The 14,864-nt window shown below is 38.0% G+C and overlaps 2 protein-coding genes across 2 annotated transcripts; one reads left to right on the plus strand and one right to left on the minus strand.

Moving 5' to 3' along the window:
* Positions 1-180: 180 nt before the first annotated feature.
* On the minus strand, positions 181-5,170 carry LOC105207462. The gene is made up of 5 exons (XM_011176916.3): positions 4,935-5,170; positions 4,470-4,835; positions 4,169-4,297; positions 3,128-4,089; positions 181-2,886 (listed from the first exon to the last, which is right to left on the minus strand). Exons 1-5 carry the CDS (start codon positions 5,026-5,028, stop codon positions 1,183-1,185), a joined length of 3,255 nt encoding a protein of 1,084 aa, XP_011175218.2. The 5' UTR covers positions 5,029-5,170; the 3' UTR covers positions 181-1,182.
* A 2,413-nt stretch (positions 5,171-7,583) lies between these two features.
* On the plus strand, positions 7,584-14,389 carry LOC105207477 (structural maintenance of chromosomes protein 6). The gene is made up of 19 exons (XM_026138578.2): positions 7,584-8,057; positions 8,625-8,817; positions 8,920-9,075; positions 9,168-9,412; positions 9,482-9,601; positions 9,667-9,797; positions 10,116-10,316; positions 10,396-10,592; positions 10,704-10,850; positions 10,933-11,120; positions 11,347-11,654; positions 11,767-11,986; positions 12,099-12,269; positions 12,351-12,538; positions 12,676-12,841; positions 12,921-13,034; positions 13,129-13,323; positions 13,390-13,523; positions 13,895-14,389. Exons 1-19 carry the CDS (start codon positions 7,935-7,937, stop codon positions 13,932-13,934), a joined length of 3,237 nt encoding a protein of 1,078 aa, XP_025994363.1. The 5' UTR covers positions 7,584-7,934; the 3' UTR covers positions 13,935-14,389.
* The last annotated feature ends 475 nt before the right edge of the window (positions 14,390-14,864 follow it).

Consider the following 14,864-nt stretch of genomic DNA (forward strand, 5'->3'; position numbering starts at 1 on the left):
TCCTTGCAGTGATTTTGCTTCATTTGGTAAGATTTTAAATCTTCATTAATATCTTTAAAATTAAAAAAAAATTTTAATTGTTCTTCTGTGAAATACATCATTATTTTGTGTCAGATGTACAAAACATTTCATGTACTGATATTTTTTATAGCAAATGGAAATGTAAGGAATACGAGTTAGTAAATATAGATGAAATTCTTTATTAATAAGGCACTTGTTTATAAATGAAATTCAATTTGCACATCGCTAATTTGGCACATTAAAATAAAGGCGATAAACCATTTCTTTCCCTTATATATAAATTTTGCGATGAATGCGTGATTGCGATAACATCGCAGAATAACAAAATCGTATAAATTCATAAGTCACGATATAAAAATACGAGATTGCTCCCATACAAATTCGACTTATTTAAGGATATAAGTAATTACTTCCTCTTCTTTAATCTTGCGCGATACTCTCTCATAAAATTGCTTAATCAATTTGCTCACAATTATGCATACTGTACGCATAGACTATATAATACAAATGTGATAAACATTGTATAATAAGACTAAATAATGAAAACAATCGAAACAATAAAAAAAGAACTTTCAACAGATATCATTGCACTGTATGCTCAATTCAAATCATTAGTATGTGTAAAACATATTTCTATGGAATGTGTTATTCCTCAAAGATCTATATGATAATAACATAATCAACTAAATTGTATCGTTAATATACTAAATTAGTAATTAATCCCTATCACATTGGATTAAAATTCACAACAAGTAATTTTCATGTTTTTCTTTATGAAGAAAATTGAAAAATATTAATTTACCTGAATTACCTGAATAAATTTTCAAAATATTTGATTTCTAAGAATTCAATATTAAGTGTTTGGCAAAAATGTAACTAGTACTGCCAATATTTACCTATAATTTTCTATTTGGTAGTATTTAAGGATTAATAGAATTAAACATTAAGTCGTAACGCCAATTTAAGCTTTCGTCTTTGCGATAAGCTACTATAAGACGATTACGTATCTTACAATTACCAAAGTGTAACGTTGAAAACAATACGCGTGTCATGAAATAACAAGTGATGAGGAACCTGACGCACTTGAGCAATTATTAAGGAAGACTGATCGCGCAAGTAAAAAAAATTATTAAAAAATATGTTTCTCTTCTTTCCCTGCGCTTAACTTATTCTACAGTTAGCTGCTTTGCCGATTTTCATCGAACGGGTTTCCGTCGACGCTGTGCCGTTTGAAGTCAACGAGCTTCTGCGCACCATACAAGCCGGATGCATACTGGTGGAAGTGTCGAGATATTCATCGTCCGAGTCCGAGTCCTTGTCTTTCGTCTTCTTCGACATCAGGTCGCTCACGTAACGCTCTATCAGATTGCGATTTTGTGCGCTTATCGCACTATTGCCGTTACTCACCACAAAAGGCAATAATGCTTCGTTCAGATCAGTGTTCTGACGCTCGATACACATCCGTTGTAGCTCGGCCAACGCCTCATCCATGAAACGGACATTGTTTTTGCGATCGGTCAATGGATTCTCAGTCCCGAATCCCAATCCTCTAGATACTCCGCTGTTCGTCTGCCTCGGTAGAGTCGTGCTTCTTTGATCGTTGGCCATTAACAGAGCAGTGCTGAAGCCCATCGGGAATTTGGATTGACCACGCAGATCGTTTTCCAGAGGTCTACAATCAAAAGCTGCTTCATTATAGCTGCCTAGTTTACGTTGCGTGTCGAAGCCCTTGACGAATCCTTGCGGTTCAGGAGAAGGTGAAGGTGGAGGCGCGTTCGCTTTCGGAGCGGTGAGAGTCACGTTATACTCGACGTTCTGAGCTTCTTGATTTACCGTTTGAACTGCAGGACAGGCTAAATTCTGCGGAGCGGAATGTCGCCATCTCGCGCTGTTCATCACGAGTCGCGCAAGCTGCTGAATGCTTGGCTTCGGTGCTCCGCCTTCATTATTGGCGTTCTTGGCAATATTGTTGAACGGCAATTTTGCCGGAGTCGATGTATCGCACGGCTCGCAGCCCAAGTAATCGGGTCGGATTGCCGTATTTAACTGACGCATACGCTCATAGCTCTCACCCTGTCCGGCTACAAGATTATCCCGTCGCTCGTACTTTAGTTTCTCCTTTCGCGAATTCCAGGTGCCGTAATAAGGCGGATCCTGCTCGTAGACGCGACACTCGGTATCCAAGAAAGCCGCGGTTAGTATCATAATGGGGGTGGGTTCTCGTTGCGTGAACAGCTTTCTGCGAACGGTCAAAGTCTCGCCTATATTTAGTTCCAGTCGCGCGTTTTCTATCTTTGCCTCGAGTTCGCGTTCCGCTTCCAGCAGCTTCATTGTCTCATAGACCAAGCTTTGCACGTCCATACGCATTCCACCTATCTCCCTAGCGATGCGTCTCTCCGCTGACGATTTCGTGCGTGCGTCGTTGTTGTTGTAGACAGGCTGAAAACCGAGTCGTTGCTGAGCCTTCACAAACGGCGACGTAGACACCGGGCCTAATTTCGACCATATAGTGCCGAGCTTTTTGCCTGCTGGACTGACGGTGATTGGCGACACGACGCCGGGTCTAGTTAGAATGGGATTCTGATTGACCAACTCGATGTTTGAATTCGGTATCGTGCAAGGAACGCGACAAGGCTTTGGCGGAACCAGATCTAACTTGGGCGGGACCATTCCAGGCTTCGGTGGCGGAAGCAAGGAGGTAATCGCAGTTTCCGGCATCGGTGGCGGTGATGGGTTTTCATTCTTATTAAGTACTGTAGCATGAACGACGTCTAGTAAATGATCCAATCTGTTCTCGAGTCTATTCTGCCGATCTCTGTCTACATCGAGGAATCGCGTGACCATGTCATTCTGTGCAGCCAAGATCTGAAAAATAAAAACATAAAAACCATATTATTTAGAAATATAAAATAAGTATATTAAATAAATAATAAAAATGAGACAAGAAAATTATAATGTATTAATATAATATAAAAAAAACACAAGAAGTATAAAATTTAATAAAAAGAAACCTTATAGATAGTGTACTCGAAAATTCGATCAAGTTCTATAATCAAGTTTTAGATAATAATATTCATAACAAATGATATTTCAAATAATGCTCTACCTTATTGACAACTTCATTTTGAGAATTAATTGCGTTGAGCATAAGTTGCTCCAATTTCTGCGCCTTCTTTTTTCTAAACGGTGCGCTCGGCATCTCGTCCGTGTTCACGGCGCTGTCCCGCGACTTTCCGCCGTTCTCCGGAGGTGGAGAGGGTGATTCCAACAAGAAGTCCAGCAACAAACTATCATCGTTACAAGTCGCATTGTTCGTCACGACAGTAATATCCGCCTGCAGAGGATTGTCCGTGGGTCGGCTGTACGTCTCGTTCAAGTTATGCGACTTGTCATCGCTCTTTGACTCACAGAAAGCATCGTTCAAGTTCTGCGACACGTCCGGCGAGTAGTCCGGCGATCCGTTTGAGAGGACGTTCGCCGTACAAGTTAAACGAGGCCCGATGTCTTGATACTGTCTGTACGTAGTCAAGTTTTGCGCGTAAGTGACCTTACGCGGCTCCTGCGGCATCGCTTGATTACCCGCGTACAGCGCACCTCGGTGCAGCTGATTTTGTTGACGCGCAATATTTTCCACGTTAGGATTCTGCATCATGTTGTTCTGTGTCATCCCGTTCGGCAAGTACTGCTGGTTGAGATTGCGCACGTTCTGCTGGAAGCCGAGCTGATTGTTCACTGGCACATTGTGCTGCGGCAACTGATTCCACCCGGTATAATTTTGTTGCTGGATATTTTGATGTTGTTGCATGTTCTCCTGAATAATCTGATTCTGCACGTTCTGCACTGTGTTCTGATACGGGATCTCTCCGTATGGGAAAGAAGTCAGTATGTTCTGCCGATAGTCCTCGCGTATCGGCTTCTCTATCGGATTTGTCTGTACCGCTCGATTGCCAATGTGAATGAAACGCTCGCCAGTGTTTATGGCGACGTCTCTCGTAGGGGAGAAGACTCGGTGCGGCTTGGCTATTATGGTCTCGTTCGACTCGGGTGAATCTGGATACTCATTCTCACCTGCAAAGAAGAAAAAACCATGAAATCTGGCACTGGAAATAAATGAGATTCTCTACAGAGGGCAAACAAAATGCCTTACAGCCCACTATCCATGTGGGAGACAAAGCCTCCGTTCGAAAGAGAGATTGCACAGGTTCCTGAACCTTCAGTCTCATCTGCAGATTCTTGTTGGTCTTCACATCCTTCGGAGGTGACTTCACAATTGCATCTAACAAAAATCAAGAAATAATATCAAATCATATACCTCTCTGTATTTTAAAATACAAAGCTTGACGAACACCATAAAAGTCTAAGGAACACCTGTTAGATGTCCTTTAGATATCTTTTACATTTTGGAGTCTCAGACTGAGTTGCTCCACGACCAACGAGTTCCCACTCACCCACGGTGTCCGCGCCGACGTTGATGTTGGTGTCCAGACGTTTGCTTCTCAGCACCCGGTCGATGGTCTCGTAGTACTGTTCCACGCCAGCGCGGGTGCCTACTCGCTTGGCTTCGCGGTAGCACACCAGGACCTGCTTCATGCGCGATCGGCATTGCTTGCCCGTGACGTTGTAACCCTTCTTCTTCATGTAACGCGCCATGCTCTCCCAGATCATCTGCGGCCGGGCAGCATATTCGAGCTGCTTCTGCACCTGCCGGTCGGACCACACCGAGACGAGCAGCGCGGTGCTCTCCGGAGTCCACTTGTACTTGATGCTGTCCCCGCTCGTCTCCGACATCGTTCGCGACCGGACGTTCGTCCGTGCTGCGATGAGAACGATTTCACGAGTCGCGAGAGGACCTCGGGGTTCTCCCCCTTCCCTTGGAATTTCGGGTCGGTATCGCAGTTATCCCACAGACTTACCTCGCGTCACGCGGCGATCCTCGTGGGAATCAACAGGTCGCCCGCCGATCGTCGTCGCGAACCCGGATCTAGCGGATACGCGGATCCGCCTCATGCGCCGATTGCTCAACCAAAGATCGAATGGATGCGCACTTGCGCCGCCCGCACGGAGTACTCACCGTCACGACTGGACCGGACTCACTAACCGACAGTGATTCAAATTTTAAAGGGACTGCGACCGGTACGCGGGGGCTCCGTGTAGTGGGAGGGAACGAGGAGCGGCAGGAGCGGCTCGGCCACATAAAGTCGCGGGCGCGACAAGGGGGCCAAGGCTGTCGCCACGAGAAATAAAGACACTTAAAAATTCCGCGTCCCTGACGAAAATTGGTATGTTTGCTAAAAATTTATCTTCGTGTTTATGAGATAATTTAAAAGATAATTTAAAAATGGAGTTGTTTAAGAGATGTTCACGATGTTCACGATGTTTGATGGACGTTACAAATGTTCGGGGAATATTATTTTATTAAAAGTGTTCTCAGAATGTTGCATACAAACGTTCAAAGGATGTTTTGCAACCTCGGACTACATTTCCTTTTTCGAAAGCCAATTAACCGAATCGTTACAATTGTTTATAACTGTTTTCACGCAAACTACAAAAGCGAGTTTTACAGTTTAAAGCACTGCTGTATCATCTGGCACAATTTTGCAAATGTGCGTATCTATAAATTACTTGCTTTCTATTTAGTTAAAATAAAAATATATGAAAATAAATTGAAATATTTAAAGAGCCAAGGAAAGTGCATATTCGCTAACGGCCCGGGCCACGCTGAAAGCAAATCCGGCACTGCACCGTGGTGGCGTGGGATCCTGCGGACACTGGAGTGGTATCATATACACGTGAAGTGGGAGCGAGTGAGAGTGAGCGAAAGCGGCGGCGAGCGAGACGAAGCGAATCTGGACACACATATCAACGACGCGCATGCGCGTTCGACGCTTTCTTCGCGCTCGACCGGGATACAGGAACGCGGCTTTAATGACACGACGACATAACAGGTGGTACTAACGCGACAGGTGCCACTATGTTACGCACCCCACCGAACTCGACCCCAGTGATAGCGACAGGAAGACGAATAACTGGTTTCTTCAACTATCGAATCATCTAATCTCTGTAAATTGAAGTGACTTCGAACAAATTTCGATTAACTTATACAATATTTAGGATATCGGTCTAATGAGTCTGATCACCAACTCTGATCAACTGCAAAATTTAAAACTGATCATCTTTAATCTAATTTTTTAGTAATTTTAATTTAAAAATTACCTAATTATTAAAGTGTTGTATCTATTTTACATAAGTTATAATTCGCGGAAAAGAAAATGGACGAAAAGAAAAAACGAAGGCAACGAGGTATAGTAGTTATAAATTCTGTTTTAGTTGAATTGATCATTGGTTAAGTTAATCGAGGCCATTTAGTTGAAGTTGCTATTGATCCATTTGTCTGAACTTCTTCCATTCCAACAATACAATTGTATAATATAAAAATGTAATTAGAAATATGTATACGCTGAAATACCAACCGCAATCGAATGTGAGAAGAATATTCGACTGTGATTGGTCAATTCTTACGACTTACAGCTTGTAACACTGACATCCGACGTAAATTGTAAAATAAACTTTACGATTTATAGTTTATTGTAGGAACTTTCCAGCAAGAGACATAAATCAGCACTCTGTTTGATATTCGGTGAGAGACAAAGACAAAATGACTCCTGTGTGTTTCTTTTTTTGTATCTCTTGCTGGAAAGCTTCCTGTGGGATTCCCTAACTCGTTATGACAATTCGGTTACAGTGTCGTTGCGCAGATATTATACATAATAGAAAAGCTGCGCAACGCAGCTTTTTGTCGTTCTGAACACATAACGACAACATAACGAGTTAGAAAATCGCACTTCTGGGGTGCAATTCTGTACAATACACGCTTTTTATTCTTACATAGCGATAGTTGTCGGTGTCGTTGCGCAGATGTTTTACAAGGGAAAAAGCTGCGCAACGACACCGACAACTATCGTTAAGAACAAAAAGCGTGTATAGTCGTGAGCTAAAAGGTTGCAACACATTTTTTTTTATGGTAGATGATTTGATGCTTAATTGGTCGGATCCACAGGTAAGAACCAATGACGTTCGCCGTTTGATGAGCAAGTCTACATTTTAAAAACAATCGAAGAAAATGTGTTGCAACCTTTTAGCTCACGACTATACAGAATAGCTTCCCTATTCTTGAAAACATGCGAATAACTTTCGTATACGAAAATAACAGAATAACCAATGGAATTATTCGATGATATTTTTCCATTGGCTATTTTGTCGTTTTCGTATACGTAAGAAATTCACATGTTTTCAAAAATTGGACCCCTGGGCACGTATTATGCATTTGTTCGGAATCGATTCCGATCGGAATTATTCCGTTTTTCCTAGAAAACACAATAGAAATTTAGGGAAAAACGGAATAATTCCGATTGGAATCGATTCCGAACAAATGCGTAATACGTGCCCTGGATGTGTGTTCGCCATTTTATGGCGGACATAAATGCACGAGCGCGGAGTCAGCCAATCAGCGCGCGGGCCGTCTCGGGATGCGTTTAGGAACGTGGAAAACGTGTTCAAGGACGCGCTTCGAAAAAGAGAAGAGAACAATCGCCAACGGTCTGGCGGGAACGGATAGCACAAGCACAGACGGGCACGGACAGGCACGAACGGGAACTTTTCCACAACGGATAGAAAAGCTCGTCGCATGGATTTCGATCGTTTCGCCATCGGGCACGATGGATCACTGAGTGATGCAAGTTACTTGACGAACTCTCTTTTCGACGACAAATTCACGACGAGAGGCTCAACGACGGATTCCCGTGGGGTTAGCGTTATTTCAACAGCGGCGTCACGGCGATAGGATTTGAACGGCAGGATGAATATGCGAGTATTTTCCGTTTAAATACAATTCGTCGATTAACGTCGTGGGAAACATGGATTGCATGGAGTATGATGACACTCAGACTCGACGGAGGAAAGCGTCCGAAAAGACCGACGAGCACCAGGCCAAACGTTCCAAGCACGTCGAGGATGACATTGACGAACAAAGCGAAGAGGTACCTTGTATGCCAGTCACAACTAATCGAAAAAACTTAAAATTAATTGAACTTCAACTAAGCTTCAAAACAATCTACAACTTCAAATACAATTCTTAGAAAACCTATAAAAGTTAATCTACAATGTCATACTTGTTTCTTGCTTTTCATCTATTGCATATACATACAATAGGCCTCTTTGTGTTGTTGCCCTTTTTACATTAATTTCTTCGTCGTCTCTTTCTTTCTTACGGTCGAATATATTTATCTCATCTCAGGTGCAAAAATTTTTTCAAGCAACTCGAACCAACCTCGTGCTTTATCAATTGGCAAGATAAGAGTTTACAAGCTTGATGATGAAAAAAAATGAAAAATACAATTATCGATAAAATAGTGCGAGAAAAGGCTAAAATTGAGAAACGGATAACGAGTATATTGTAGATCAGTTTTTGAGTTTAATCCTAAAGCTTAGAACCTACCAATCTTAAATCAAATCTCAATTTTTTATATAAATGAGCCTATCAATTTTGTCTTAAATTATTATAATCTAACAAATTTTGTGAATATTTGTCATCATGTTTGTTTCAGTATACTGCTGGAAAAGTGGCAAAGATTCGCCTTTATAATTTTATGTGTCATGATGCATTGGAAATAACATTGAATCAGAATGTTAATTTTATCGTGGGACGCAATGGCAGTGGCAAAAGCGCTATATTGACTGCATTGACTATAGGACTTGGTGCGAGAGCAAATGTTACAAGCAGAGGAACCTCTGTTAAAGGTTAAAAATTGTTGTCACTACATTATTTATCTTTTTTTTTATTTTATATATATTATGGTATAATTCAATAATATATGAATAACTTGTTATGGCATTTTTTAGAGTTCATCAAGAAAGGCAAAAACAACACTACTGTAGAGATAACTTTAGTTAATAAGGGAGACGCTGCTTACAAGCCTGATATTTATGGTGATACAATTACAATTGTACGAATCATTGGTCGTAACTCGTCATCATATAAGATTAAAAATTGGAGAGGTATATAGAATGTGAATTTCAATTTTAATGCTTGCAATGCTTGTATACATATGTACACTTACTGAAATTTATAATAACTATATCACTTGCAGGAGAAATTATTTCTTCAAAACGAGAGGAATTGGATAATATTGTAACAACGATGAATATACAGATTGATAATCCAATATCTGTTTTGAATCAGGATGTTTCAAGAACATTTCTAGTTACCTCTAAGCCTGAGGAAAAGTATAATCTGTTTATGAAAGCTACTCTCTTGGATGCCATTGAAAGTAATTATAAAGAAGCTCTCAACATATGTGAAGAAGAGTATGCTAAATTAAAGCAATATTCCATGGTATGTTTGCTAAATTTTTATTTTATATTTTATAGTAAACAATCATTCTCATCTTGGATTGCATTTCAGGCTTTGTCACAAATAAGAGAAGAAATACAGAGATTGAAGGAAAGTATACACAGATTAGAAGAAGTAGATGAATCACGGCGAGAATTAAATGATCTTGAAAAGGAACTTGTGTGGGCTACGGTGAGTTGCAGTTTGAAAAAAATAATTACCAAAGTAATTTTTGAAATAACAGTTTTATCATTTAGGCGATTGTGGAAGAAACTAAACTAAATAAGATACAAGAGACTTTAAAGATGTATGAAGATAATTTGAAAGAGCTTCAAAATTCAGAATTATCTATTACAACAAAGGATGCAGAAATTGATGCAAAAATCAAGTAAGAATTATTAATAAATGAAGAGTTGTAATTGAAATAAGGTTAATAGAATTTATTTTCTAAAGTTATCATTATGCATTAGTAATTTTAACATGTATAGTGCATTGTAACTATTGTAAAAAAAAGCTATTAGTCATCATATATTGGGTATATTTAGTTTGGACGCTCACGTGCTATAAGCGCTTATAAGTATTATTTTATTCTCAGTATTATACAAGGACAAATAATGCTTACAAGTGCTGTGAGCACCAAAGTGCATCATTGCAGTGCGTGCTTCGTTTGCAGTTATCTTATCTCGTGTATTTTTATATATCATAGAGAAATAAAGGAAAAAATTCAGCAAGCAGAACAGGAAGTAACAGATAGTAGCGAAGCTTATAAAAGTGCAAAAGAAAAACATTCGACTGCGAATGAAGCATACAATAATAAACAACGTGAATGGCGTTCTGTGACACATAAAATAAAACGATTAGAAGATGATATTAATTTGCTGAAAAAGGAAATTCAAAAGTTAGAAAGGTAAAATATTATTTTTATAACATTGTTTTTGTTTCTTTAAATTTATAATAATATATTGTACCTTGTATGTTTTTTGCAGCTGCAACGATGAAGAACACAACAAGAAAAAAGAAATGAAGGAACGTTTAGCAAAGTTAGAGGAAAAACTGGATGAATATGATGCCTCGTTACGCACCAAGCAAACCGAATTGATGCATTTAGAAGCTGATAAGGTGCGACTTATGCAAGAAGTAAATTACACCAGAAATGAAATGGAGAATTGCAACAGACATATAAGTAAGTCAATAATAAATTAAATAAGTATAATAAATATAATAGGCTGTACTCACATACTTGACTTAAGGTAAGAAAAAGAATACATTTTATTTTATGAAATATAAATTAAAGGTAAGATCAAAAGGGAGTTGAACGCAGTCGAGCAACAGTCGGACAACGCATTGAGTGTATTTGGACCGAACATATTGCGTTTGTTGAAGAGAATCGAGGAGGAATATAGAAAAAACCGATTCCAGAAAAAACCACGTGGTCCTATTGGTATGTGAAATCATTTTAAAATTAAAATTATTTTTAGTTTTATTATACGATAAATTGTACTATAAATTATATGATCTTGTAGGTGCTTTCATAAAAATGAAAGACGCCGCTTGGGCACCGGCAGTAGAATATTTTCTCGGTAAAGGCTTTCTTAGTTCGTTCTGTGTAGATAATAGTCAGGATGCCAAATTGTTAAGTAGTATTATGAAAGAAATTTTCTATAATAACGAGAGTAGCCTCCAAATAATATCCAGCAAATTTTTTAACCAGGTAAGAGAGAATGTAATTTTCATTTCAATATCTTGAAATTAAAATATTTTAGATTAAAAATTGAAATATTTGAGAATAGAAAGAGTTAATATTTTATATATAAATATTGATATTTAATATTTTTATTTAACTTCTTGAACAAGTAAGTTTAACAAATGGCAATTAAATATGCTAATTTTATCTTTAATAACATACATAATTAACAGTCGTTTTAAACATTTTACAGGTGCATGATGTTACACGCCACTGTACACGGTCACCAAATTATTCTAATCTCTTGGAAGCGATGGTTATAGAAGATCCTGTTATAGCTAATTGCCTGATTGATCAACGCGAAATTGAATGTGTACTTCTTATACCGACAAATGATGAAGCCTGTATGATAATGTCAAACGCGTCAAGAGTGCCAAAAAATTGTAAGAGAGCGTTTAATCTAAATGGTGACACATACTTTCCTGATCCAAATTATAGAACTTATGGCGGAAAGTGTACGCGCGCTAAGTACCTTCAAGTTTCTACTACGGAAGCGATGCAGTAAGTACGACAATTTAATCTAATTTGGAATAATATATAAATTTTATTCAATAATTTTATTCCATATGTGTAAAAGAAAATTTAATGCAATTTATATTAATTTTTTACGTAGAACACTGAAGGAAGAACTTCAGACAGCGGAAAACAAAAAGCAAGAAGTTACTACGGCTTATAACGCTGTATGTGAAAAAATAAAACGCACTAATTCCGAATTAAATAATGTAAACACAACAGTCCGCAAATTAATGTCCGCACAAAGTGAATGCACAAATTTTATTAATGAATTGAAAGATAAAATTGGTTCGACTGAAGCCACTTCTGCTGATGTTTTCGTGAGTAATCACAATTATATATATATATAATTTTTTTTGTTTTTTTAAAGAAAAACAGTAAAGTGCTTTGGTATGGACAACATAGATACATTATTATAATTATTATTTATAGCGAAATGAAGCCGCGGAATTGGAAAAGAAATTAGCGCAGGAAAATGCCGCGGAAAAGCTTTTAGCTGAGAGTACAAAAGAACTTCAGAAGAACGTTCAGTCTCTCGACAACGAAGTTAAGCGTTGCAGGGACTTGAGGCATAATTTAAACACAGTGATTGATCCTTTTAAAGTATGTTTACGTTTTATCCATCTGTATAGTATTGTTAACAGACTAATCAATAATTAATATTTTATGTATATCTTTGCATAGGATCAAATAAGAGAGCTTACACAGGAGAAAGAACGACATCGGCACGCGTGTCAACGTGCCACTCGAAAGTTACAGGAAATTCGGCAATCTATACAATGTACAAGTGGGGAATTTGAAATGCAAGAGAGAGCTACGAATAAAGCTGTCTCCAACGCCACTGAAAAATGTCCTAGAATAAATACTACCAGGTTAGCATTATAAAATGACGTGATATGCAAAAATTCTCATTTTATAAAAACATTCTATAAAAATATGTTTTATTTATCTTACTGATACACATTGCTTTGACATCTCTTACAATTTTTTGGTACTTTTGCGTTTACAGGTCGAAGAATCAAATAAAAACTTTACTAACTGAATTACAAGATAAGATTCGCGAGGTAGAAAATCAATTCGGCTGTGTGGACGAATTACGGCAGCAACTACAAGAAAAAGAGCAAAAATATGGGGTAAACATCGAGTTCGCAGCTCATTTGAAACAAAGTTGTGAAGTAAGTAAATTATCTGTATAATTTTGATGGACTATTTTACTTGAAGAAATATTTTGTGATACATTCATATACTTGATAGAAACACATCGAGCGAGTAAAGAAACGACAAAAAATGTTTCTCCAATTGAGAGAGATGTACAGTGCTTACGTGCAGAGATCTTTCACCGACGTGCTTTCTTTAAGACAGTACAAGGTAAGGTATAGCCATACAGCTATAGACAAATATTTTTAAAAATTATATTCCGTCAATTTTTGTTATTTATATTTTTCTATTTCTTGTCTATCAGGGCAAAGTAAAAATCGATCATGTAAACAAAGTGCTTGACTTACACGTGAGTGCACGGGACGATAAAAAGACGGGCAACGATACCAGATCGCTCTCGGGAGGCGAACGATCTTACTCGACCGTCGCGTTTATCTTAGCTCTCTGGGATTGCATTCAACTACCATTCTACTTTCTTGATGAATTCGATGTATTTATGGTATGCTATTGTATTTTTTTATCTATTAAATGTGTTGCATAAGAAAATAACCTTGTTTATTTTTAGGACAAAGTAAACCGACGGGTGATAATGGATATCCTTTTAGATCACACTAGATCGCATCCGCGAAGTCAATACGCTTTTCTTACACCTCTAGACACGTCGCACATTCTTGCTGAGGATTACGTAACGATTCATCAGTAAGTAGAAATTTTTATCAAAAAAATATTTATTATAATAGAACTTTATTTATTATAATTATAAGAAATTATAATAAATATAAAATATTATAAGAAATTTATTATAATTATAATAGAACAATGTTTATTATTTCGTTTCCATTAAAAATAATAAATTTTTTAATATCATAAAACTTGTAATATATTGACTCAACAATTTTAGGGATCAAAAAAATATTTATAATAATGGAACAGTGTTTATTATTTTGTTTCTATTTAAAATAATAAATAGATTTTTTGTTCCATAAAACTTGTAGTATATTAATTTAATAATTTCAGGAATCGTGCATTATACAGTACAATATTTTGAATAAATATGTTTCTTTTTTTAGATTACAACCACCAGAGAGAAGAGGCCTCAGTCAGCAGTGATAGTTACATTTTTTTTTTGTTTTTTTTTTCCTTTAATATTTCAACAAAAATGTGTTTGTATTTTAAGTTATAGCTGAAGGTGTATTGTACGAAACTCGTTTCTTAGCAATAAGCGAAAGTAATTTATTTGTTGTGAATTGTTAAAAAAGAGGAACCCTCAGATATTTATGTGCTCTAACGTTTAAGGCGTAAAAATAGCGTCAGGTCACAAGGCACTTTGCGCAGTTTGCTTTACATGAGGCGCAACAGAAGATTTACAATATGTTTTTATATAAGATATAGGCATTTCCTAGTGATTTTCTAGGAGCTCAAATTATTTGTGGTTCAACCGAGTTATACGGTACTCAGAATAAAAATTTTACAATTGAAACACTAAAAGTGCCTTCAAATAATACCATATAAAAAATGTGATACATGTTTCTTTTTTAATAATAAAAGATCAAATTATCGCAGTATATTTCTATATGTCGTTTAAATTCCAGGTTTGATTCCTTTCCAGGCTCCCATATCCAGCCTTACCTAAGTGCGCGATGTAATTATATTTCATACCCGGATAAACTAATTGGAGAATTCCTGAGGACTTCTCTCCAAGTTTGATTCGTTACCAAAACAGGCGGAATACCCAGAGGTGGGCGAGAAATACACGAAACAGTGCGGAGAGACCACGCCAGACCGGTAAGTGGATCAAGGTTCGCGCGGTATTGCGCGAATCTGGTTCGGCCGGGGTTCCCGGGCTATAACGCAACGCACACCTTTACGCGTTACGCGCGTATTACATTTGCGATGCGCGCGTGAGTCGACTGGCCGCCCGATGCCTGGTGCGTGTGTCGGCCGGTTGGCTGGACGAGGCGTGGTGAGCGACGTTATGTAATACGCGTGCTGGCACTTGGTCGGAGAAAGTGCCCGGCGTAGCGCTCGTGAATCGGTAAT

Source organism: Solenopsis invicta, chromosome 6 (assembly GCF_016802725.1).
Source record: "Solenopsis invicta isolate M01_SB chromosome 6, UNIL_Sinv_3.0, whole genome shotgun sequence".
NCBI classification, from domain to species: domain Eukaryota; kingdom Metazoa; phylum Arthropoda; class Insecta; order Hymenoptera; family Formicidae; genus Solenopsis; species Solenopsis invicta.

What these genes read in the sequence shown, in the direction of transcription:
- LOC105207477 (XM_026138578.2), top strand. Translation starts at nt 7,935, where the DNA reads ATGGATTGCATGGAGTATGATGACACTCAGACTCGACGGAGGAAAGCG. An exon ending in AAAACCACGTGGTCCTATTG is followed by an intron (nt 10,851 to 10,932) that starts GTATGTGAAATC and finishes ATGATCTTGTAG; the next exon opens with GTGCTTTCATAAAAATGAAA. An exon ending in ATTTGAAACAAAGTTGTGAA is followed by an intron (nt 12,842 to 12,920) that starts GTAAGTAAATTA and finishes TATACTTGATAG; the next exon opens with AAACACATCGAGCGAGTAAA.
- LOC105207462 (XM_011176916.3), bottom strand. Translation starts at nt 5,028, where the DNA reads ATGAGGCGGATCCGCGTATCCGCTAGATCCGGGTTCGCGACGACGATC. An exon ending in GGATCGCCGCGTGACGCGAG is followed by an intron (nt 4,836 to 4,934) that starts GTAAGTCTGTGG and finishes TTCTCATCGCAG; the next exon opens with CACGGACGAACGTCCGGTCG. An exon ending in TCCCACATGGATAGTGGGCT is followed by an intron (nt 4,090 to 4,168) that starts GTAAGGCATTTT and finishes TCTTCTTTGCAG; the next exon opens with GTGAGAATGAGTATCCAGAT.